The 26214-nt window shown below is 46.7% G+C and overlaps 1 protein-coding gene across 39 annotated transcripts in view; it reads right to left on the bottom strand.

Moving 5' to 3' along the window:
* Positions 1-26214, bottom strand: part of dlg2 (discs, large homolog 2 (Drosophila)) — a 156668-nt gene that overhangs the window by 83348 nt on the left and 47106 nt on the right. For 27 of the 39 annotated variants that reach the window (XR_014118643.1, XM_081702367.1, XM_081702373.1 and 24 more), the window contains 3 exons: positions 7646-7741; positions 7194-7355; positions 4871-4930 (listed from right to left, as the gene is read on the bottom strand). Coding sequence is in view for 38 of the 39 variants with exons in the window: in XM_081702367.1 (XP_081558493.1) it covers positions 4871-4930; positions 7194-7355; positions 7646-7741 (318 nt within the window). In the remaining variant the exon portion in view is untranslated. Of the gene's footprint in view, positions 1-4870; positions 4931-7193; positions 7356-7645; positions 7742-9731; positions 9753-12102; positions 12292-12421; positions 12977-26214 lie in introns of those variants that run through there. The other 12 variants (XM_035535279.2, XM_081702365.1, XM_081702368.1 and 9 more) reach the window with 5 other exon arrangements.

Genomic DNA, 26214 nt, shown 5'->3' with positions numbered 1-26214 from the left:
GGGGAGGAGAGGAGAGGAGAAGTAGGGGAAGAAAGGAGAGGAGAGCGGGGAGGAGAGGAGAGGAGGAGTAGGGGAGGAGAGGAGAGGAGGAGTAGGGGAGGAGAGGAGAGGAGAAGTAGGGGAGGAGAGGAGAAGAGAGGAGAAGTAGGGGAGGAGAGGAGAGGAGAGGAGAGCGGGAAGGAGAGGAGAGGAGAGGAGGAGTAGGGGAGGAGAGGAGAGGATAGGAGAGGAGAGGAGGAGTAGGGGAGGAGAGGAGAGGAGAGATAGGAGATGAAATTGTGGTTTTAACAGGTATTTATATTACTGATTCTTTATGATTTTAAAAAAGAAAATGAAAAAATGAATTTGCACACTGCAAACAGCATAGAGTTGTGAGCAGAGCTGTTAGATCTCAGGACAGAAAATGTGAATTCAGCACCCTGACATACTGACGTCCATCACCTAATAGGTGATGTCACGCACGAGCACACACACCCCCCTATGACCCCAAAGAGGGCATGGTCCACCTTCTGACAAGGTTGTGGAGGGATATAGCTTTGAATCTTCAAATTCTTTCACAAGGACAACTTTTACCAAGGGAAAAATCCCCCAAACAAACAAAAAAGACCCCAATTTGTAGTGCTGAAGACACACAACGATGAACTGTTAATATGATCCTGCTTCAGTGCTTCAGCTGTTGTGTATCGTGCCCAATTCACCACAGGACAAGATTTCTTAAACAGAGAGCTTCTGTAAGTGGATAGGGCTTATGATATTTACAAAAGAGTGACCAAAAACAGCATTCAAATAGGTTGAGTTTTCTAGGCAACCTAAAGACATTTGTAAATACTTTTTCACAATCACCGAATAACTTGTTCCTGCTATGGAGGACTGTGACATGAAATAAATCTGTGAGATGAAGTCAAGCTATTTTCTTTGAATGATTAAGGAAGTCCTTTAGTTTGTATTCAGAGTGCATCAGTGTGTTTTCTTCTGTCTGCAATGACCTTCTCAGCATCTGGTGTGTGATCACAGAGAGAGAGAGAGAGAGAGAGAGAGAGAGAGAGAGAGAGAGAGCATTCACAAAGAAGTATCAAACAGTGCGAAGATGAAAGTTGAGTAAGAGAAAAACAGAACTAAGGGGAAACAGGAGGAAAAAAGATGCCTGAGAAAGGGGATGGAGGTGTTGCTCTACGTCATGATCTGTTTCCTCTCATCCCTCATAATTCTGCTCAACAGACACCAGGTTCTTTTATATGCTTTCTATTAACACGTGTCATTACTGTAACCGTGAAACCGATAATATAAACTAATTCCCCAGCTGTGGGTTTAGGAGCGACAGATGACAAATGCTCTTCTCGCCTTCCTTGGAAGGGGCATCTCCTCTCAAAGCCAGGATCCAAACCTCTGCTCGGCGTCCTTCTCTCTCAGCTCACCCCACAGACATAGGACCTGTGTGCACCATCGCTATGGTAACAGGCGCTGATCTGTAAAAGGAGCTGTCTGGAACATTCCCAGCCTCATCCTGCCGCCGTTCTCTGCTCTCGGCGACACCCGCATTTGTAGGCGATGACGGCCCAGGCATCGCTGCCGAACCCGGGCGCTCCAACCGATGGGGCGGGCGAAGCGTGTTTCTCTGTCATGTCACAGATAAAGAAAACGGACAAACTGGCACTTATGTGGAGGCCAAGAGATGATGGCATCCCCCTGATACAGCTGTGTGTGCCGTCAGTTTGTCAGGAAAGAACAGTGGAAAACCAACCAATCAATACCTCAATAATCGGTATTCAATCAGTACAATTATCCTGAAAAACTATATAGTGCTTTATTTACCTAACATTTACTTTGAGCTTCCACTTTTCTTCACTTACAGACAACAGCGTGCTAATGCAACCCCCCCCCCCCCCCTCCAGCTTATCAGCACCTTGTTTTCTGGAGGAATTATTTGTCTCTATTGTAATTACAGTCCCCACGGTAACTGTACTGTTTCTACTGTCTCTTGTGTAATTACTGTTTGGTATGTGATGTGATGTGAGTCTGTCTGTCTGCCTGCCACAGGGAAAATCAGCCGGCATCTGAGCTGGAGCTATCACGCCCTAGTGTTACTAGAACTCTGGGCGCCGTCTGCCAGACATTTTTAGCACGGTGATGGGGTAGCGACCTCCCACACACACACAAAGCACACAAAAAATCCATATATATTTACAAAAATAAAAAGAGTGAAATTACAACCTCCAGACTTAGAATTCTGCAAGCAGCTTAGTTCTGTTTTGATGAAGGAGACTTTTACTTATATAGTTTTTACTCAATGCTATTGAACGAGCAGGTGAGAGATGTTCGCCATTTTAAAACGTACCAAACAGGTGAAACAGAACCACGCCCAGAGCTGCTAACAGCTGGCTAGAGGCTTCTGCAGCGTTCTTCACACCACGAGGCTTTCAATCAACGTTTCTCATGCTCTTTCACTCATGCTATGTCGATGCTGTACACTGTGTCCCGATAACCCCGTCTGCGGGTCTGTGCTGTATTATCTCATAGGCCTTTGCTCTCTTTAACCTGGCGCGTTCCACACACGTGCGCGGCGTTTGTGCGCGCGCGCAGGCGGGTGGCTCCTGCAGCTCTGGCACGGAATGTCTTAACGGATAGTGAGCTGAGGCGTGTAGGGCACAGTCACCAAGCGCGGGTGGAGGCAGCGCACAGAGCACGCTCTGCCTCCCGCCTCAAGTGAAAAGAGCAGAAAACAATTAGCATGCTAACAGGACTAATTGAAATTGCTCTAATAATGCCTAAAATAATAAACTGTCTGCTCTAGCTAGATAAATATCCTGTGTCTCCCCCCATCAAGAGAGATGATGAGGCATCTATTCTGCAAAATAAGAGACCACTTTACAGTGTGTGTGTGTGTGTGTGTGTGTGTGTGTTTAACTTAAATATAACTTAAATTTAACTTTAAAATCATTTAAAGATCAACACAGGGGCATTTTCATTGCTGATAAGCCAGCACACCATTAATCTCTCCTTTGAATGAGGTCCCTCCCCTCCTTCTCACCTCCTCTCTGCTGTCGGATTTCTAATTCCGACTCACTTCTCATCTCCCAGACAATCAGTGCATCGCTGGATCCACACTGTGCTCTCATTATTTTACCAGGGCGCAGAGATAAGCGTACCTTGGCCATTAACCCTGTGCCCAGCTCTATCATCAAACACTCACACAACCTCGTCCGACCCCATCCACCCACGGAGCGGTGTGTGCAGGAGCCAGAAGCCCTCCGACCGCCGTGACTCGCGTGCTGAAGAGCGCTCGCCCTCTCCTGACGGGCGGCTTAGCTGTTAAAAACACACGCTGTCACCATGCTGGTTCGCAGTGGCGGCCAACCTGCCCGCACTGTGCAGGAGCAGACGGGGTTGAAGGAGGACGCCTGGGTTGATGCCGCTACGAGACAACCTCAGCAACCATCATAGCACGGTGAGTGAGTGCTCTCTCAGAGCAGGGGTAGAATGCCTCACACGCTAGGGCGCGGGCCAGGCGTGTGATCAGCACGACACCCTGGCCCTCTTCACCGCTTTTCAACAAAAAGGACCAGCAGTTGAACTCACACTCACCCTAGCTCCATCTCGTCCTTTTCTCCAAGCTTAGCTCCCCCTCTCTCATATTTTCTCTCATCCCTCTCTCTTTCTTCTCTCTCACCATAGCTCCTTCTCCCTCATTCCTATGTCTCACCGTAGCTCCCGCTCTCATTCTTTGCTCTCACTGTAGCTCCCTCCATCTCATGCTCTTCTCTCCCCTTAGCCCCCTCTCTTATCCTTTTCTCTCATCCCTGTCTCCCCTTTTTCTCTCTGTTGCAGTGAGGCACGACGAGGTGCCAAGGCTAGTAATTACCGGCAGAAAAAGTCGATAGCGATTTAATCAAGGAGCCAGGGTGAGGTGCACGAGAATGAGCAGCAAACGCTTACAGCTCAGCTTTCCGGCCGCTTGTTCGCGCGCTATCCGACGTTTGCCCGCTGGGGCGACGTTAGGAAAGGTTTCCACCCAGACAGTGGAGGAGACAGTGCCTCTGAGCGTCAACATAAACAGCCTGTCCAGAAGACAACTAGCACATTGGCACATTGCTCTGTTGTGACCATATGACTTGTACAATAGTGTTTCTCAAGCCAGTCCACGTTTTCACTCCAGCCTGGCCCCCAGGGTGCCCTGTAGCAGGTCCTCCGTGCTACTAAAACACTGATGGAGGTGTGATGAGACACAGGCTGGAGCTTAAACGTGGAGCGTGTGGTGGGTCCCCAGGAGCTGGAAACACTAATATAAAAGCTGCAATTATCACAAGAGTTCTCACGGTACATCTGTTCAGCTTTCAGTGTTGATCTCACTAGTTTAGATGCTGCAAAGAAGCTGCCTATCTGTTACAGCTTCTCGTAATATTTTAAATCTAATATTATATCATCCTATTTAACCTGAAAGCACATACAATGGGAGCAAAACCACAGAAAGACAAGACATGGCCAAATATTCCACATACATCATACACAAAAACAAACATAATATATAAGCAATATCCCAAACATCATTTACACATAAAAAAAGAAGATATACATTGCAGAGAATCGTCAGCAGAGCATCTGTGTTTTTCCATGGTCTGAGGTCTTTCAACCAGAGCACAACTAGAACAAAACCCAACTGGACTTCTTCAAAGGGAAACAGTGGACCACCGAGGAGCCCTAACAGCTTGCTGTCAGAGACCCTCGGAAGAATATCCATGCAACAAATGGGAGCACGACACCGGAACGCTGACACGAACACACTATGGGGTGTTCCTTTGGAGACACAGACAATAGAAACCCACAGGAGGGAAAAAACAAAAAACAGACATTCAAAATAAACCGTTGAACTTGCCAGGTAGTTTGCGGCGGTCACGCCCGGATATGTTAGATCAAACCGGGTAACCAGAGCAGGCTGCAGGTGAGAACAAGAAACACAAAGCAACAAAAAAAAGGCAATCACTAGTGAGTAGAACTGACTTAGAAAGAGAAGAAAAGGAGACAGGGGCGAGAACACAGGCACACTCCATGAGTCACAGCGGAAGACGGGGTGAGAACACAGGCACACTCCATGAGTCACAGCGGAAGACGGGGTGAGAACACAGGCACACTCCATGAGTCACAGCGGAAGACGGGGTGAGAACACAGGCACACTCCATGAGTCACAGTGAGAGACAGGGGTGAGAACACAGGAACACTCCATGAGTCACAGCGGGAGACAGGGGTGAGAACACAGGCACACTCCATGAGTCACAGCGGAAGACGGGGTGAGAACACAGGCACACTCCATGAGTCACAGTGAGAGACAGGGGTGAGAACACAGGAACACTCCATGAGTCACAGCGGAAGACGGGGTGAGAACACAGGTACACTCCATGAGGCACACTCCATGAGTCACAACGGGAGACAGGGGTGAGAACACAGGAACACTCCATGAGTCACAGCGGGAGACAGGGGTGAGAACACAGGAACACTCCATGAGTCACAGCGGGAGACAGGGGTGAGGACACAGGCACACTCCATGAGTCACAGCGGGAGACAGGGGTGAGAACACAGGCACACTCCTTGAGTCACAGCAGGAGCCTGGGATGAGAAAACAGGTACGCTCCGTGAGCCATAGTGAGAGCGGGCTGGAGGGTACATTTCAGATAAATGAGTGAGTGATCATAAGATAGCACAGCGTCTCTGAACAGCACAGCTGAACAGAAGAGCTACAAGAACATCTGGACGCCGTGATGACGCCCAGTAACATAACCACGCCAGAGCTGGTGACGCAGCGAGGCTGCGCACAACAGATAACTGCTCCCTGCCAGCTCTGCTCCGCCACGCACGCCCAAGGCCTTTCCGCCGCTCTGAGACAGGGTGCTTGTTATTTCGAAGCGTTTCTGCCAGCACAATTTGTGCTCTGAGGTGGCCCTCAAAGCTTTTGTGAATCCTGCTGTCTAGTTTGGAGGCGTCAACGCAGCGACGCGGCGAGGGCGGAGGAACGGCTACACCCGGCCGGCTGCCACGGTGCGATCGTGGCTAGCGGCACCTGCAAAGCTGCTCGACAGGCTGCTCGTGCCCAGTGACGGAGTGTCCAAACATGGCGCAGCTCTGCAGGACAGAGAAAAGGCCGCCAGTGGCAGGAACCACATTGTCACTCTCACCAGAGAGGGTTAAAGCCTCCAAAAGCACTACGTGCAGACCTGCCTACTTACTTACACACCCAAACACATAAAAACACACACACACACACACACACACACACACACCGTGGAAGTACAAAATAGGCAGTGCGTGTCCGGCTGGGTAATACTGGATTACACGCCATAGCCAGAGATCAAAAGGGATTGTACCGCATACCTTTCACTCCTGTATCACTACCTTCTGTGCTTTTTTACAATTAGGTTTCATTTAGGTGGTTAAAATAGCATTCCATCTTATATCTGTAATGATGTAAAAAAAAAAAAATTCAAGACTGTTCAACGTAAGCCTCGGGCCAAAGATTACACTCAGCCTTGTGGACGGAGCTAGAGTTGTGTTGCCATCTAGTGTTGACCATCCACATTGCAATACGATGAACTATCAGGGGGTAGCCATTCAGCCACATAGCTGCCTAAATCTAAAACTACATATATGTGCAAACAAACAAAACAAACAAATAAAGGCCCCTTCCCAGGCATGCTGGGAAAGATGGCAGAACAGCACGAAGGCAGCTATGCTCAGCGCAGGCATCATCTGCGGGAGCAGGTGTTGGACGGGAGGGTGTGGGGAGGATTCCACACTCCTCGACAGAGCCTCACACGGCACTGCTGTTGGCTCGTCTCTTCGCCTGTTGAGTGGACAGAGGCGGAGAGACGCCCTGCGCTTGGGGGCGAGCGTCAGGGGCGTGGGTGTAGCTGATGCTGCAGCAGTTAACCTCGGAGCGTGGGCACGCCGAGGACCTGTGCTGTCTAGCCTAACGGATGTGGCGCTGAGGTTCAAGCCTTGTCCACTGGAGCCTGATCCTCTATGGCATGGCTCTGTGCATGAGGGGCAGCTGAGAGAGAAGGATTGGAGGATGTGCAGGACAATGAAAAGGGAGAGAATGCCCGCAGCAAACGACAATACAGCGAGACAAAGGGAGACAAAGGGAGACAAAGGGAGAGGCTGCGGACTCTCATGGCAATGGCATGGCTGGCGGTGAGGTCACTGACCTTCAGCGGCGAGATGTGAGAATGGGAGACGTATCCGTGCACGTTCTCGATCTCCGACAGGTTCTTCTCCGACACGTGCACTAGCTCGGGCGCCCGCACTTCGTCGGTGAGCCGCGGGAAGTTGTGCTCGGGGGGCAGGGACTCGTCGTCCTGGTAGCGGTACTGTTGCCAAGAGAAAGAGGAGGAGAAAAAGTGAGAAAAAACCCATCCAAGCATATCAGAACGGCGTCGAGAGGCCGAGCATCGACAGCAGCCGTGCTGGTATGGGTCTGTGCACGCTCCTCCTCTTTAAGCACGGTCAGGCATGCAAGCTCGTGTGAGGATGCAGCAGAAGTAGCGGGGGGGGGGGGGGGGGATTTTTTAAAAAGGTGCAGAAAATGCGTGTTGGTTTCAGGCCCGCGAGTGTAGTGGATGGAGGGTGCATTCAGTTCGACGGGGGCTCTCTGTCTCACCCAGGGCGAGCTCATCAGGGCGGGGTTCGGGTTTGGGTTCGTACAGGCCGGAGATGGTGTCTGGTGTTGGGTGCCCTGAACCGCCGGCGGCCTGTTCTGTAAATCAAACACACACGCAAATAGTAGTTTAACCATGAATGGCAAATAACAGTCGATCATAAATGATACAAACCAAATCAAGACACAGCCATACACCAATCAGACATCTTGCATCTGCAAGGGAACAAGCCTCAGTCTATGAACTACAAAAAACAGGAGTTCAAGAGTGTGCGCACTACATACATAAATAACAGTGACAAATATGGTAAAAGGACTTAACATCCAAAGTTAGAAACATTACTAATACTCAACCAAGCACTCGGTAACAGAAAAAAAACAAGATCTACTTTGTAGGGATCACACCATAAGCATGCAGAATTGACAATACTAAACAACCCAAGTATTATTGAGAAGCAAAAGTATTCAGGCAGCACAAAGGAATCTGTCTTCAGTTTTAACTGAGCATGAGATGGGCTACTGTGTGTGTTCAGGGGGTGGGACGCTCTCTCGGGTGGGTGTGGTGCTACTGCGTGGGCGTGGCTAGAGGCCTGTTATGGTGCCATCCCTTGCAGCTGCAGCTTGATTATTAGAGCAGATTTTGAGGAGGAGCATCTTACAATCAGATAACGAAACCAGCAGGAGAGACGCGGAAGAGGAGACGCGGAGGGGGAGATGCCGAGGGGGTTTTAGGGCTAAAGATGCTGTTTCAGGAGACAGCGAAAAGGCCCAAGATGCTCTGAAATGAGGAAGAGGTCCTATGTCAGCTGAGAGTCAGTTCCAGCTGAGCAGATGTTAAGGAGACCAACAGGACAACGGGGAGACGATATGCAGAGACTGATGTCTGTGGAGAGTCCAATATCTACTCTCGCCAGATGCAAAAAGGTTTAGAATGTGATGTCTTTGTGTTCAGTTTTCTGATTTGCATGTCAATAGATGTCTGATTTAGTGTATGACTGTATATCAGGGATGCTTGAACAAAAAAGGCTGCATTTTTAGCTCCTCCCACAATGATGTGTACGGGGAAAACCCTGGCTGGCCTTGACACAACCAACACGCCAAAAGGATCCAACTTTACAGACCTGCTGGTTAATAATGGCACAGCCCTGCATCAGGCTCTCTAACACACAAGTCTGTCTGACCTCTCCCACTGTCTTTACCAGCTCAACACATTCATAATCCAGTGGCTGGGTTTCTTTAAATTGTCCACACTGACATGCTAAAAATCTACTGTAAGGAAGATATGCACTCAAATTTGTCTGAGGTACAGATATCAAAAGAATAAAAGGACAGGCAAAGTGAAAAAGAAAGAAGAACAAGAGTCTTTTTAGACCCTTTTTGTTCCTCTGAAGTGTCCAACATGGCTCAGACAGGTGATCAGGGGCTACAGAACAATGATGACCCAGCTCAAGTGTATCAAAACAGAATGAACATACAGAGATACTCTGCCTTTGAGACGAATACTGAATTTTAACCCAAAGAATTATTACTGAAATGACAAACAACTCACAGCATATCCCATCTTGACCAAATGTCACCCAGGCAATGGTTTACATACAACCACAGCAATGCTCTCGCGCACAAAAGCCAGTGGACGGCAGACATGGGAGAGGAGTTTTAGGGCAACGTCTCGCCTGGGCGAGGACTGCTCGTCTGCACCTACGTCTCGCCTGCTCGTCTGCACCTACCGATCACAGCCAGCGCTCAGGCAAACCGTCATATCACGGACAAGCCGAAGAAAAGGCCATTTCATGAGTGCGACCCATTTAAAGAGCGGTAATGAGCAGGAATAAAGCCTGCTGTGCAGCGGTCCACACGCGAAGCTGAGCGTCATTAGACTATGGATAAGAGGGGCACGCTGAAATGCAGAATGGAGAGTAATTACGGGCGGGGGAGTGGAGTCTCTGAGGCTTTGTAAGAGGGACCGCCCTTATTTAAAGGACCTATTCTCCCATGGTGTGATTAGCCCATCTTCACTGGGTCGAGTCTCCACCCCGCATTGGCCTCTCTGCATCACACTTCACTGCAGGAGTTCATACTGGCCACCTACCTGAGCTCTCTCTCAGCGAAACTGAAAAGGAAGACAAAAGGATAAATGGCAGAAATTAGATGCAATAATATTGGTGCTGTGCTGAAGTCAAAGAGTTGTTTACCATGGCCACACATTTGGTTTGATATTAAAAACTAAACAATTTGCAGTGCTACAATGAGGAGACATGATTAAGTGAACGCGTGGCTATGCATGAGTTAAACTGAAGGTAATTTAGCAAAGCTGTTTGGCTTGTTTTGAAGCTCATCTATTAATAATGCTACCGGCTTCTTTTGCAGATGTAGAATGACCTAGGTAGGGCAGGAGGGTGAAGTGCCTAACAAGAGCACAACAAGAACCAAGAAAGCATGCCTGCTTCACTACAGTTACTTAATTATAACTATAAGTAGTTGTTAGACATAATGCATCACTGTAGCTACATAGTTAGACATAATGCATCACTGTAGCTACATAGTTAGACATAATGCTTCACTGTAGCTACATAGTTAGACATAATGCATCACTGTAGCTACTGGAGACCACTGTTGTGCTCATGGGGATGGACAGTACCTCAGACAGGACGGAGCAATCCGCAAGGCTTGCTTTCCTTATAGATCTGATATTTTGATTTCTAATCTGTACCATCAGCCATGTGACTCAACCCTGATGCCCCTGACCCTGGAGCAGGCTGGGGAGGTTATGCCTCTCACCATCTGCTGGTGAACAGGTCTCATACTAGAACCAGAGGGCCTCACACAGGCCTTGTACAGCAGGTCATGACACGCACGGTACAACGAAGGCCCCTGCAGTCGGACGCGTGAGCCGTTTGAGCTTCGTGTGGTCCATTTGAAGCATGACAAGCTTTTCTATTCAACGGCGGCTCATGCAATGCAGCACACTGTCACGGAGCTGCGTTAGCCATGCTGGGACCTTCCAGCTTTGTACTTGAAGAGCTTTAAACTAGTGGTGGAGTGTGCAAGGACATGCGACAGAAGCTTTGGCGTGTCTTTTCGAGCTGTCACTGAAGGGTCTACTGGATTATAGTCCTCTGGAGACACGTTACACTGAATGATCTCAGCTTAATTAGTCACTAGTGCCTTCATCTCTTTCCAAGTACCGTCTCATCGTCAACACACAGAGGGAGGTTCAGTACTCCTCTTTATCTCTCAAACACACACACACACACACACACACACACACACACACACACACACACACACACACACATTCAGCGCTGCTCTTCAGAACATACAGACCGAATCAAGTCTCTGTTAAATCAAAAATAGTGTGAATCAGAGGTAGGATTCTTTCCATGCTTACATCCAGGGACTTGTAGGTAATACGCCAAGCACGTCAGAGCAGAGCAGGTGCCATGCAGAGAAGAGGGAGGGAGAACTGCCACTCCAGCATGACTCATGACTACAGCTACTGAATGTTTTGACACACAAATTTACCCACGCTCATAACTACTAGACACACACACACACACACAAACACACACACACACACACACACACACACACACACACACGGGAAGGGAGGCGAAGGCCTGTGTGTATTGCTTGCTCTTGTGTGACCGAGTCACGACACATTTGGGTTCTTTACAGAGATTCTATTAAGGGTCCATATGAGGACTATTACAATATGAGCAGAAATGGCCAATAGGAAGGTGAACAACACAGTGAAGCATTAGCCAAGGGAAGCACTGAATTCTGTGTGTGTGTGTGTGTGTGTGTGTGTGTGTGTGTGCGCGCGTCTGTGTGTGCATCCGTGTTTGTGTGTGTATATTTGAGCGTTAGATGGAACCCTCAATTCAGCAACAACGCCACAAGGTAACTTTCTGCCCTCCATGTTATAGCCGATAAAAACACCCATACACAAACACACACGGCCTCCGCATCATTCACTCAGACTCTGATGGCTGTGTGGAGGCAGGCCTGATTGCCAGTAACCCATTCTAAGGCCCAGATCTCCTGTAGCTTTCTCTCTCTGCTCCACGCAACACTGGGCTTCCCAAACACAGAGCACAGACCAACTATTTAACAGGCTTACATCAACTATAGTGGAATAGGAATTCAAGTCTGTGAATTGACCAAACTCAGGAGTTCTCTCTCTCTCTCTCACACACACACACACACACACACACACACACACACACACATATATATATGATTTGCATGGATAAATAACTGTGAAGCAAAAGAAAAAGTGGACCAAAGCTCTGTCACCATGGAAACCTCAGAAGTTGCTAAGAAGGTCTAGGAGCCAAAGGGTCAGCATAGAAATCTGCGTGAACACACAGACACACACACACACACACACACACACACACACACACACACACACACAAACCACAGCTCCAGCAATTGTGATGGCATGCAAAGCTCTAAACCTCGGAAGTCGCCCGGAACCAAGTCCAGCCGAGGCCATGTTGCGGTCTGTGGTGCGAGGCTCAGCACCACTGTTGTGGATAATGGGCTCTGGGAGGAACGACGAGACGAGACACGGCTAGAGACGGATAAGGACACCGCCTGCTACCACCCACTCAGCACCCCGCCAACCTGTAGAAAAACACCAATCCTCACACAACAGTCACCCGCTCCCTAAAGGTCGCACAACTTTCACTCTCTCTTTCTTTCCCTCTTACTCTCTCTCTCTCTCTCTCTCTGTGCCCCTCCATATGTTTTTTCCCACAGCAGAAGAACACCTACCAGACGTGCCTCAACGTTCCTGCCCGTACAACCTCTAGTGACAGAGAAGCCCTGCCAATTGTCACGGCGGCAGCCTTCGAACGTCCCTCGTTATCTTGCTCCTCGGGTACTTTTGTTTGTTTTGTTTTTGTTCCGTTGCTAAGCAGAGTGCCACCTCTCGCGGGTAAAGACTTGCCACTTTCGCTTTCGTGCGTTGTTTGAGTGGACTGTGCTAAAATCACATTAAAGCCCTTTTGGGCCAGCTGGCAGCACTTTACTTCCCGTTCCCTGGTCTCTCCCTGGCTCCTGCATGGCCTCGTCGGAAACAAAACGTATTCCCGAGCTCTCGTAAAATGAACCGAAGCCGTAAGCACTGAAGGCTGTGCGGCTGGATCCCAAGACACCTTGCCTTTGCGAGCCAATAAGCTGCCCAGAACTCACTGAGCTCATCCTTAATAAACTTCGCCCAACACCGATGGCCTCCATATTGGGTACAGATGGTGCACATGGGAGGGAGACAGAAACCTAACCCTTCCTACGCCTAACCAATGCCCATAATCTCCAAACGTGCAAGGTGTGGGGTGGTTTCCAGAGCAACCTGTCGCCCATCTTCGTTATACCCTCCCCTCATTCCCTCCCACACTCTCCCTTGCACTAACATGGGTCTCTAAGCCAGCGGTCTAATATGTGAGGCAACGGATCTCGGCTGTGCGCTTAGAAAGCAAGTCGTATCTCGGCTCCAGCACAGCGTGAAGGCGGAAGCGGACCCCCTCGCCTGCCACTCGACCCCTAATTAGGGCGCAGTTTAAGATCAGCCCGTTTGCTAGGGGATCGAGGGGGTTCACGCCCGTCCATGCTGAGACTGTCGCGTTCAGTTCAGCGTAACTGCACTGGGTGGGTCATTACGAAGAGGTTTAAATATGGACATGCTTAGCCACAGTAAAGCTCCAGAAGCTGAAGCACGTACCGCTTCAGTTCACTTCAGTGGGCAATTATAGCAATAACACAACAACAACAACAACGTTTTATTTCTAAAGCAGGTTTCTAAGTCCCAAGGTGCTTTAACTACATGCATGACAAGTTGGTCGCCGCTTAACGTGATTCAGGTTTCTATGCTAATCACCTAAATAGAGAGCACCCCTGCAACTTCTGGGAACTTGAGCAGGGCGCCCTGCCTGCAACCAGAGAAACCGTGCATGAGGTGGGCAACCCGGGACCACCGCACACTCCCGCAGGACATGACCACAGAACGCAAAAAAAACAAAAAAACCCAAAACAAAACAAAAAAACCCCCAAAAACAAACAAAAAACCACATGTGCATGGCCTCAGGGCAGCACTGTCTGGCACAGAACCAAGCAGCACGGCACAGTGATGTGGAAAAATCTCACCGGTGTTGTCACGGCAGGCGGGCTTGCAGTGGCACAGCGTGGGTGCGAAGCAGCCAGCCTTTTTCACAATAGGAGACATACCACGCGCTGCAGGGGATAGCGCACTGCAAGCAACAGGATGGCCGCCGTTGACAGAGCACACGTGCAGGCGGCAGGAGACGCTTCTGTCCCCGACTGAGTGAGAGAGAGTCTGCCTCACACACACACACACACACACACACACACACACACACACACACGCACACACAAACGTACACACAGTGTCTGGATGTGTACACTGCACAGATTCCATGCCTCTTTCTCTCTCCCTCATCCCCCTCCTTCCCCTCCTTGACAACGGGCTTGATGCACTTTTTATGATTGAACCTTGTATTGAGGATCCTTTGAGTTCACTTCTCGATGTATTGTTTTCATGTCTTGTTCTGACTGGCTTTAAGCATCTCGCGATGGCTAATGTATCATTGCGACTGGCTACTGATTGGTTACTCCAAAAGGGCTGTTTTTGCATTTTTTTGGGTGTCAGGTGCTCTCACTTGTTTTTGACGTGCATGCCAAACACCGAGAAACTTCGTGGGAAATGATCTACGTGGGTCAGATACAGCGTTACAATCAAAAGGGATTACAGCGTACACAACTCACAGCAGACAGTCTCTCTATATCCAGTAATCGCTACATAAGTTAGGGCATGTTAGGACAATAACCGGCTACCAATAACCCGCTGAGGGCTATCAGGCTTTGTTCTTTTGTTTGCTTGCTTGGTTTTTCTCTCGTTCGGTTTGTCCTGTTTTAGACTGGAGTGGACGCGTGAATGCAAAGCAGATACCTGTAAGTTGTACGTGGCTGGCTGAGCAGTCTTTTTTTTTTCTTTACTAACATCCCCTGTTAATCATGGGGATTGTTGCAACTTCAACAGTCTTCAATCTTTTTACAATGGAGCTCCTTTTGCACAATAAAAGCGAATGTTTAGAACTAACGCTCAGAGCGGCGCATTGTGAACCACTGACATGTTAACAATGTCCATACATCACATAACAAGAAAGGAGGACAACTCAACCTGCATTGGCATGACGGTTTCAGTAAGCAGTACACACCCAATAGCCACTTTATTAGACACACCTAAGCGTGCAATTACACTTGAAAGTGTGAACTGTACTTTGCTGACCATGGCCTTTTGTGCCGTATCATCATGCGCAGTCTGTCAGCCACCCCCCCGCCTGGTCATCACGGGTCAGTTTTTGACCATAGGACCACTGTTAGCGCGCAGTTCTGCATGCAGCATTAGCATATGTTGACATTTATGGGTGTGAAGCTGGTACAAGCCAATCACACAGCAGATTTGAAGATGTGTCATGGTCAGTGACAGGCTGAGAGTGGTCAGCCACCATGTGGTACAAAACTGTCCACCCATCACAGTGCTAGAGAATGGCTAACACAAAGAAGCCCTGGTCTTACTCAGTTAGGCTACAGACTGAATCTCCTCAGTGTGTCTGCAGTAAAGTGGTTTCCAATAAAGCACCTAGAAATCTGGAAATTCTGTCTTCACACACACATATACCTAACCACAGTGACCCCTGATACTAAGAGCATAGACATTCTCTGCTAGGCTAAGAGCCTAAAAAGCCTGTTTAATGATATTGCTGTCTAATTGGACATTAATTGGGTGTAGGCTGGCCATGTGCTCGTGGTTGTAGGCTGGCCAGTGGGTCACTGGGCCAAGGCCTCACACCTGGCTGGCTTAAAGGTGACCTGCAGGTGAAAATGAGACATTTTTGCTTCTGTCAGCAGATGATAAAGAGTCCCCTGTTGGCCCTGACCACATTGTGTGTGTGTGTGTGTGTGTGTGTGTGTGTGTGTGTGTGTGAGTGTGTGTGAGTGTGTGTGTGAGAGAGAGAGAGAGAGAGAGAGAGAGAGAGAGAGAGAGAGAGAGAGAGAGAGAGAGAGAGAGGGGATTGGAGGGAGCGTAGAAATGTCCTGCAAACTAAACTGAGACTTTATTGAAACCTGTAAGTAGACCTATAAAGTAAGTACAGCACAGATAAGATCCTGCAATGTTCTGGAAATGCCGAGTCAGGGCAGTGAACAGTCCAAGCCCCGCCCCAGTCTCACTCCAAGCCCCTCCCTAATCTCCAGGTTAAAGCCAGAAAGCAGTAGTGCTAAACTACCAGAGCTACTCAAACCTGTGTGTAGGCTGTGGAGGGAGGAAGCCAAGCCTGTGGGGTTTAAAAGCACCACACAAGAAAAGCTCACAGTGAGTGGTGTGTGTAAGTGTGTAAACCATCTGTGCAGGTTACCATGGGCTGCTTTATGTAATGTGTCTTAATGCCTTGGATAGATGTTCATACGTGCACATTGTAAAGCCAAACTGTATTAACTTAAAAATTTGGAGTCACTTACAAAGTAAGTCAAAACTGAATTGTTGAAATAATAATAATTATAAATAATTATTACTATTATTGAAATGCTAATAAAAAAAAAAAAAATAATAATAATAATAATAATAATTTGAGTAAACAAAAATTTTGGCATATCTTTGCATAAAGGTAAATGTATTCAAATGTATTATATCTAATGATTTTATCAAAGTTTATGAGCTATTACAAAACAGAAAACAATCCTACATTTTCAGGCCAGTCATTTTAAAGGTGTTTCATGTTATTAACACCATGCCGAACTGTACAGATGTTTATCTTAAGGTCCAATTATTTTAAGAATTTATGCATTCGTTGAATTTGTGGTTAATAGATGAGTTCCAAATGTATTTTACATAACAATTGTGTAAACTGTGTATCAATAACTGGTATTAAGCTCTGTACGGAAAAACAAGCTTTTACAGTCAGCATCATAGTTTTGCATGGCATATACTTGTTACCAAGCAACCAATCAAAAATGTGTGAACTCACAGCTGTGTGGCATGTTTAGAAAACTTTGCTAGCTACAGCTGTGTAGCCTTGCAGCTGCCCTATTGGCTCCTGGCATCACTTCTTTTGGTGTGTGTCTGTTTCAACGATTGCCTTGCTGTGCTTATGTCACACTTGGCAATGAACATAAACACATATTTACGCCAAATGCATACTTATATATATGTGTTTATGTTCATTGCCAAGTAGCTTGGCAGACATACATGACTAAAGGAGTTTCTTTACCTTCTGGTTGTTATGACTACCGGTAGATGCTGGTGTTCACTAAAGTACCATGATTTGTAAAGACACCATTACCCCAAAATTACCATTAGTTAAAATGACTTAATTTGAATGAGTTTCTACATATAGGCCTATGACAAATTTTCAGCACACTCAATGAAATTAGTATAATCTCTTGATTTACACAAAGTTTAAAGTTTGCACAATAGTAAATATCTCTTTTTCATATTCCGTTTAGGAGATTGTTTGTGCTCAAATGGTTTATATAGTTAATAAACTCAAATGGTTTATGGCAGTCGGCTTTCTTGCACCATGTAGACTTGATCAGGCTTTACAGCACACAAAACTCTGCAATCCAGAGAATCTGAATGTCTCCAGCCTTACGCATCCAAGCCCCAAAACCGCTTTTATTCCCTCTTTATGCTTCTTTAACTGAATCCAGGTCAGTCTGTCGGCCTGCCAGTAAATCCTCACTCAGCATCTCGTTATTGTATCAACACTTTCAGACCATCATCTGACTTGCAGTGTTGACATCTACAACCAGGTAATTTTTCTTTAACAACCACGTGTGTGTGGCCTATAGGACCCTGTGTGTGTGTTCTGTAGAGGGTGCATTCTAAATTTGGGAGTACGTCTTGTAAACCTCTATGGAATGTGAAAGCAAAAATCAATGCTCTGTGAATGAGTAAAAAAGTAAGACAATCTGGCTTCACGTAAGTAAACATTACCAACCCTTAAAAACAAATGCACCCATACACTAATCATGTTGTCAAAACAAGCTCCGAGAGTGATTATTGTTATGAGTCATTATTATTACATTATTCAATTCTCACAAAGTGGGAGAAGCATGGAGGTGCGAGCAGCTGATTTGGGGTTGACGTCATGAGGCAGCGGAGAGTGTGTGATGCTGGTCACGGACCATGAAGTTCAGTAGCTCATGGGAGGGGTGTGCTCACATCTCTGGATTGTGCGGGACAGGTCAGGGGTCAGGGCAGCAGGTGAGGTCACTGGAGCTGTGACACTGCAGAGGAACGTGAGCAGCACACGCGAACCTAACAGCGAACTCACTAATAAACCCGAGAAGACCAACTGCAAAATTCTCTTCCCATTTGCAAGGCTCTATTATTATGCTGTGCATTGGACATGATCTGACCAGCAGAGGGCATACCTTGACAGAGCATCAGCCAATTACGGAACTGAGCCCACAGCCAAGTTCACAGCATGGGCGGATCGCACAAAGACGAGAGAAGGGACTTCATTTTCATCTGTTCATCTTACATCACCATACGTCATAATCGGAGCATATTGCTTAACAGTGGACGTTGCTGCTGTTTCAGAAACAAAATTAACCCTTGACCCCAGAAGGCAATACCACGTAGGGATGCACATTTGAACAATCTGCAGAGGCAGTGACAATTATCATACTAAAACCAGGAAGACCACAGAGTCATGCTTGGGGCCTGTGCTCCAGTTAAAGCCTTCACCGCGTTTAATCACAGACGGGGATAAAATGAACCCCTCACCTTCAGCAAGAGAGAGACCTTGATCCTGAGACAGACAGTGGGGAGGTCCTCATTAATATTTTGAAAACCACTAAACTAATTAGATGGTATCAAATAGGCAGCTGTGAGCTATGTAGACAAACCGAGCAGCGTTTCCATTTCCAACAGCAAAGCGAGTGGAAAAGCATTTGCGATTTCAAGTGGGAATCATTTCAGGGAATAACTTGTTGAGCTCACTTCTACAGTGTCACCCCCACAACACACCAGCCATCTCCCCCAACTGGCTCTCCTGGCTAACGTCTCACTGCACATAGACAGGCAGTGTCGATGCCTGAAATAAGCAGGGTTACCCAGATCCTCCACACAGGAACAAGTCACTGCGCCGGCCCAATATGGTATCCTGTTAAATGTAGCACATAGGGCTTGTGTGAGAGGTCATAGGTGAGCGGGTCCACGGTCTGGGAAGCCTCTCTGATGTGAACCTGTACCAAGTGCTTTTGCTTCTGGCACATATAAACTATGGTTTCAACTTCAGAATGGTTTTCCTCAGGCCATGTGTGGGAGTGTCAGTTAAACATAACAGTCAGTGCAGTCTAATAAGGACAAAAAGTTTCAGCACGCTGCTAGAAACACCGTGACCACTGCACACACAACGCAGAAGCTTCTTTAGGCTATTTAAGAAGAGAAGAAATCAGGTAGTTTAAACAGAAAGAGAGAAGACGGGAAAGATCAAGAGAGATAACAGAGAGAGAGAGAGAGAGAGAGAGAAGGAAAGAAGAAAAGAAAGAGAGAGAGAGATGTGAATGGGAGCGCTCGTTTTGCATAATCACTTCCATTCTCCTATATGCTTCAGGCAGCATCCAGCACATCTCCTGTTCTGGCCATTGGGACCACTCTCTCAGGCCAGGGCTCCACCCACCGTGGTGGAGTAGGCATCCACACCTCCTTCTGCTCCTCCATGTAATAACTACAGTCCAGCTCAGGGTAAAAGGCCCACAGGCAGCATTCATATTTCGCCACACCTTGCTGGGGAGACATTCCGGTCAGGACACACCTGCCAGTTGGATCCAGGCAAGCCAGCTCAGAGAGACATCTCTGGCTGGATATGTCACACAGCCTGAAAAAGGCTAGCCCTTCCTTCCCAGTGAGGAGCATGTTCCAAATACCAGACAGAAAAATGCATCAATCCAGCAGACCAGAACCGCAAGAGACACACAGACAGCAGTCCATTTTTTCTTTTTTTTTTTGCAGATGGTTCCATGGTGACCGTCAAGTCCACTGACTCTAGCACCAGGTCTAAGAGAACCACAGACCATGTAAGGCCTCAGTTCAGCTGTGGCCAGCCTTTCATACGCAGCCAGATTCAGTTGTTCAGGCTGGCACAGGTTAACTAATCAGGTGAGCACACTCTCAGCATGGATCCTGGCTGCATTGGGATCTGGTGTGGAAATTTGTACATTTCTCTATAAGAAAGACCACAGTTATGCATAGACGTAAATCTGCCCAGAGTATAGCTACTGTGAGTGACGCCGCTGATATGTTCCCACCCATGGACATGTTTCTTATTAGTTTCCTGCCTGCCACTAATACAGACTTGGAGATGTGTTTAGCAACAGCCTGACCGATGCTCAGTGAGCCAGGGACCAAGTTACTTCATTAGCATGGCCTATCAATACCAGATAGCAAGTTGAGCTATGAATTTCAGAATAACCGAACCATGACACTTTCAACAAACTAAAGCACTTCTGCAGCTTGTGATTTTTCAACCACGCTAACTGGTCAGCTTAATAGCAGATGTAGTAACTTAGCAGCAGTTTTATTAACAGAAGCAGTGTAGTAGTGATGTTAGCAACGCCTATGCCCATTCTCTAGTACTAGCTAGTGCTATTAGGAGACGCTCATAGATAGTGGTCCTACAGCACTCCCATTCAGTTTCATGCTGTACTCAAACAAGGTGGGCAAACAAGCGCAAAGTCGCTGAACACTGATTTTCATAATTTAAAAAAATGCACACAAACTGACTGCAGAGTTCACATTCAAGTGTCAAACGTGGACACATCAGAGAAAATGAATCTGACATCATCTGGCAGCCCAAATGAGTGGTCGCATTTAAAAAAAACCCAAAACAAAACTTCATACCCTAAACACAGCCAGAAAACAAACAAGTGTGTGTGAATTTCCTGAGGTTTTGGATCAATACTGAGGTTACACAGAGCCTGAGGAACTGATGCTTTTAAAACCTAAACTGGGTTATTTCCAAGGAAAACATACATTATCAGATTAAAATAGTGTCCTTTTGGCAGCAACACTCTTTAGTGTTTCAAAATTAGGTGATACTTCATTGACATTTACAGGTTTGGGAGACCTTTGGCACGGTTCACCAATTCCTGAAGGGCATCTTCAGACACAAGCTTCTCCTTGATTTAAGCCTCTGAAATATTAGGGCATTTTCTCAGTTTTTGCATATTTTTAAAAAATAATTAACTTTATACTTATAGTATGGCATCCATATGTTTCATATCAAAAAGAAGAGAAAGACATAACTCGTCCACCCACGCACGCTTAGAAATGTACACGTACATGCGCACACATATGCTGACCTATAGATATCTGCCTCTTCCTCAGCAATGTGATGTGATCAGATTTTGGCAATGACACAAATCCTCAAATCTGCTTATATAACTGCCCATTTGAGCTGTGGGTGCCACAGCCCCGGCCACAGGGACAGCCCTTCTCTCTGGGCTGGGCCGACAGCTGCATCAGGTGCTTTTGTGTGAGCAGCCATTCATCACGTTGTTCCTCCTGGTCATCATCAGAGACCGAGCCAATTAAAATATTTAAAGTGGAGACTAACCACATTGTTAAAGTCAACCCCACACTACAGAATGAATCAACCAGCCCCTGAGAGCAACTCAGGCTTTTTGTAATTACAACAGCAGATGCATGTTCCATGCAAGCTTGTATGGTGTTAGATAAGAAAAGTAAGCGGAATGGCAAGTGAGTGTTTAAATTTGTGAAGCTTCTTAATATCCGAACCCTAAAAGAGTTGCTAGTTCATCATGGATCCACCACCTTTGGCTTGGATGACACTAGCAAGACGTGGCAGCATGCACCGTATTAGGTGACAGAAGGTATCCAGAGGCACTCCTACCCATTCCAACTGCAGTATGCCACTGAGGTCCCACAGATTGTGTGGTTGTGGGGCAAAACCAGTGAACATAGCTGGTCACAGATGCACACCACTGGATTGAAATGGGGCAAGTTAGTAGGCTAGGGAAGAACACCAAAGTCAATGTTGTGCTCCTGAAACCACTCGTGCTCCTGAAACACCCTTCCATGGTGAGGTGGGGCATTAACCTGTTGATAGGTACCATTATGATCAGAGAAGAACATCAACATGCACATGTGCACATGATCTGTACTCATCTAATGCAAAGATATTACTGGTCCAAGATTATGCCAGGAAAACATCCTCCAGACATGTACACTTCCACCACCTCCCTGCGTTTGGCCCACAGTTGCCTCTCAAAGGCAGTTATCATGCACCATCCACCCTCCGTCCACTTTGTGCAGCGGAAACCTGGATTCATCTGAGAATGTTTTTCCAATTCTTCCAGTGTCCATTTATGGTACTCTTGTGAAAACTGGAGTCAACAATGACAATGAGCCCCGGTTAATACTGGCACTTTACCCTTGCGTCTGTTTAGCAGGCCCACATGTAACATGGTGATCACGCAATAGTGATCCCTGACACTTTCCTCATTGCTGCTTTGATCACTAAAGTGTTTAACTGGTCCACTGTGGTGTGTCGAATGCTCTGTACCACTCGCCAGAATAGTCGTTCCCCTCTGGCATCAGTGGTCCATGGGGCACCACTGTTATGCTATTGGGGGACACTCAATGAGCCAGAAGTCCTTTCTCTGTACACTGTCACTACGGCGGCTCCAGAACAACACTTGGCAGTTTTTGAGATACTACCACCACTTCACCTGGTACTCTATTATTATGCCCCTTTGGATATCAGCCAAATCGTGTCCTTTACCAGTGACTATCGTTTTGCACTCTGCAAGAACTGACTGGGGTGCTCATTTCACTCATACATGCAGTCACATGGCATCTGTGACATCCCAGAGAGGATTGTTTCTTGCTGCAAATTAGATGGAGATACTGAAATTTTTTTGAACAGCCCATTCTGCCTTGTTCCAGAGATGCTCTATAGGATTAAGATCTGAGGACTGTGAAGGTCATGGAAGCAAGGAAAACTCACTGTCATGGTCCTGGAACCAATCCATGACTATATGAGCCTTGCAGCATGGGGCATTGTCTTGCTGAAAGTGTTCTTCTGCCATGGGGTAAGCAGCTGCCATGATGATGATGGTGAAGAACTTGGTTATCTTACAATGCTTAGGTAAGCCATAATGTCCAAACATCCATCCACAGTTATCAGAGGATCCAGGGTGTGCCAAGACAATACTGCCCACACCATTACTCCACTTCTACCAGCCTGAACTGCTGAAACCTGACAGGAAGGCCTCATCAATTCAAGCTGCTCATGCCAAAGCTGCTCCCATCAGCTGGGCGCAATAGAAATCTGAATTAATCTGACCAGGTGATGTTTTTCCACTGCCCAGTGATCCAATTTGGAGTATTCTCTCCACACCATTGCATGAGAAAACCCCACAAGGTTGACAGTTTTTAAATGACTGACCCCAGCCAGTCTAACACTAATGATTAGGCCTTGTTTGAATTTGGTCAGATAGTTGATTTTCCCATTCTAATGAGGATTGACATTGAAACCGAACCACAGAAAACTTGTTCACCTGATTTAATGCTGCACTCAAGGATCATATGTCTCTAATAAAGTGGCCACACACACACACACACACACACACACACACACACACACACACACACACACCGTTCCCTTCATGACCCAGTCTCAGCCACAGACACTCGACACACATGTAGATGAAGAGTCTGGTATTTATAGTGTGTTAACCTAGCCACACTGTCAGGATTCTGCCAGATGGGTTCTGATTTGCTTCCATGTGTATGCACTTCCATGGATTGTTTTATATTGGTCCAACTTGAATTAAAGTTTTATTTTTTTGTTCTGGCTAATTTCAGTCTTAGCAGACAGTTGCACTTAATGATGTAAAATGAGCCTTTCCGACCAAAATAGATCAATGGGACCGAAAACGATGTGTAAAGTCCATGATATCATTAAAAAAGCAGTCAGTAACTTGTAACAAAGACATCACTGCTTATTTGCAGACAGGCTATGGAAGAAGCCTTATGTTTTAAGCATGGCTGCCTCTCTGTGGACAGCTACCAGAGACTCTTCTGTTATTTTGGATGTGTGTCTCCTTCTGTCAATTATGGAAGCTCTAGTACCTCACAGACAAAGGCACAGCTGTGGCTTATGTGGGGAATAATGAAGAGATTTATACTGATAACATATTTTCCGATTTAACATTCGTACTCTTAACTCCCAAATTGCTCATCAGCGCTAAAACGTGGAGAGAAGTACTACAGACTGACATTTACTGTGAATGCCCTTCCAACTGTTTTGTCAACGTTACAAGTAAAGCACATCCCACATTCAGCTGAGCCATCGTGTACTTCTGTGTTTACTGAGGGACTGTCGTGACTCCATTTTCAAAATAGCCTCTTTCTGTACGTCATGCCATAATAGCAGGCTTGTGACTGGTCATTTTGCCTGTCAGTCAGTTTTCCTGTTCCTGCAGTAGTAGGCATGTCTTGGCCATGTTAAGTGGAGAAAGGCACCAGACTCTCTTTATAGTGTCTGGCAATGCAAGATTATTCAACACATACAGCACATCAGAGTACTCTCTCTGACAAAATGACATGAATAAACACACACACACACACACACACACACACACACACACACACACACACACACACACACACACACACACACACACACACACACAGGCACACACACAGGCACACACACACACCCGCCTACTCTTACTCTCCCACACCCCAGATGTAAACACAGATGTTCAGAATACACAGAAACACAAAAAAACAAACAAACAAAAATCATCTTTCTCTCCTCACAGTGCTGGAACTCATCACAACACCACCATCGTTAATCTCAAAGACCTCCTGCCAGCCATCTCCTCCTACAGAGAAGCATGAACCTTGTGTGAACCTCCGAGTACCTTTGTAGAGAAGTGGAGAGTTTGATCTGGGAGCTCGGGGCTCAGTGCCAGAGAAAGCTCCAGAACATGATGTGAAATGCAAATTGGAGCGAGTTCTGCAGTGGACATTTGTTCCTGCAGCAGTATGTACACGCTTGTACCCATGCGCGTACACACACACACGCACGCACACACACACACACAGAACACAAGGTGTTCATGACAGAACAAAACTAGTTTTGGATGAACTAGAGCTATACAATGTACCCCAAATGTCTGCATGTTGTGATTGGACCACAGCATAGCCGGAGGGTCTGCCTGTGATGTGGAGGCTCTGAGTGCAGAAGCCAGTGCAGAAGCCAGTGCAGAGCTCTGTGGCACTTTAAAAGCGGAACACTGCAGGGCATAAGGGCACACGGTGGGAGACAGAGAGGTGGAACAAGTTCTCTCCCACTGTTATGCCGTGTCATGCGCTCCAAAATAGAAGCACTTTTTCGCAGAATTTAATTACAAAAACAACACATCCGTGCAGAATCGTGAGATCACAGCGAGAGTTGACACAGCAGCCCGGGAGACCTTGGCCTAAAACTCCACTTACAAGTACAATCCATTTTCTGGCTTCTGATCTCGTGTCAGAAAGTGTCCCAGACCAAGAGAAAAGTTAGCGTCAGGGAAAATTCCACACCCGAAGAAGTAAAATGCTTACTGCACACTTCCTAACTGAGGTCAGGGGCCTGACATCATTCACCATCTATGTCCATTAAGCCTAGCCAACAACTGTCAATGTTTTATTCACCAACGACTGTACCAACAAAACAAGGGCATGGCCATCTTGTTAATCTTTGAACTTCCAGTTTATTTAGTTAGCCGGTTATAGCCTATAACAATATTTGGGTATTGTTGCTGAAAACCACACATGCTAATATAGCCATGACAGTACACAATATGGATGATGATGCTGTAATATTATTAAACATCTTCAACATCAGAAATGTTATTAGAATAACAGGTTCCCAAAACAATCCATGGAACAAGTGTGTTTGGGACTTTGTATTTAACTGGCGAATATTACAAATTATTTGAACATTCTGAAAATGAAAATTCTGAGAATGATGCAGCAATTTTAAACCACTGTCCCTCTGTAGAAATATGTTTGAATATTGATCTGAACTGTGAGATCAATGTTCCCACACTGATCCCATTCTGACACCGTTTTCTAGTAGCGGATAGTGTAAACTAAAGACAAAAGACAAAATGTGGAAGATCTGCATCCTTAAAATGGGCATGGCGAATTGTGCAAAAGCAAAATGATGGACTATTTAACCAGGCAGTGATTGGGTAATGGCTCTTGAGCAAATCTGGAGTTGGGAGAGATGATGCATCTTCCAGTGTGGAAGCAGGAATGGACTGTTCTACAGTCATGGATGGATGGATGGTCTAGTGTGGAGGCAGAGATGGACTGTTTTACAGTGATGGATGGATGGATGGATGGATGGATGGATGGATGGATGGATGGTCCAGTGTGGAGGCAGGGATGGACTGTTCTACAGTGAGGAAAATTGCTTCATCACTGCAATGGTAGGAGAAAAGCCTAATTACCAGCTCCTCTTACT

This window comes from Electrophorus electricus, chromosome 19 (genome assembly GCF_041902795.1).
Source record: "Electrophorus electricus isolate QZ-2024a chromosome 19, ASM4190279v1, whole genome shotgun sequence".
Taxonomy (NCBI): domain Eukaryota; kingdom Metazoa; phylum Chordata; class Actinopteri; order Gymnotiformes; family Gymnotidae; genus Electrophorus; species Electrophorus electricus.
The sequence above is the reverse complement of the archived record's forward strand: the minus strand, read 5'-3'. Positions and strand labels throughout refer to the sequence as shown.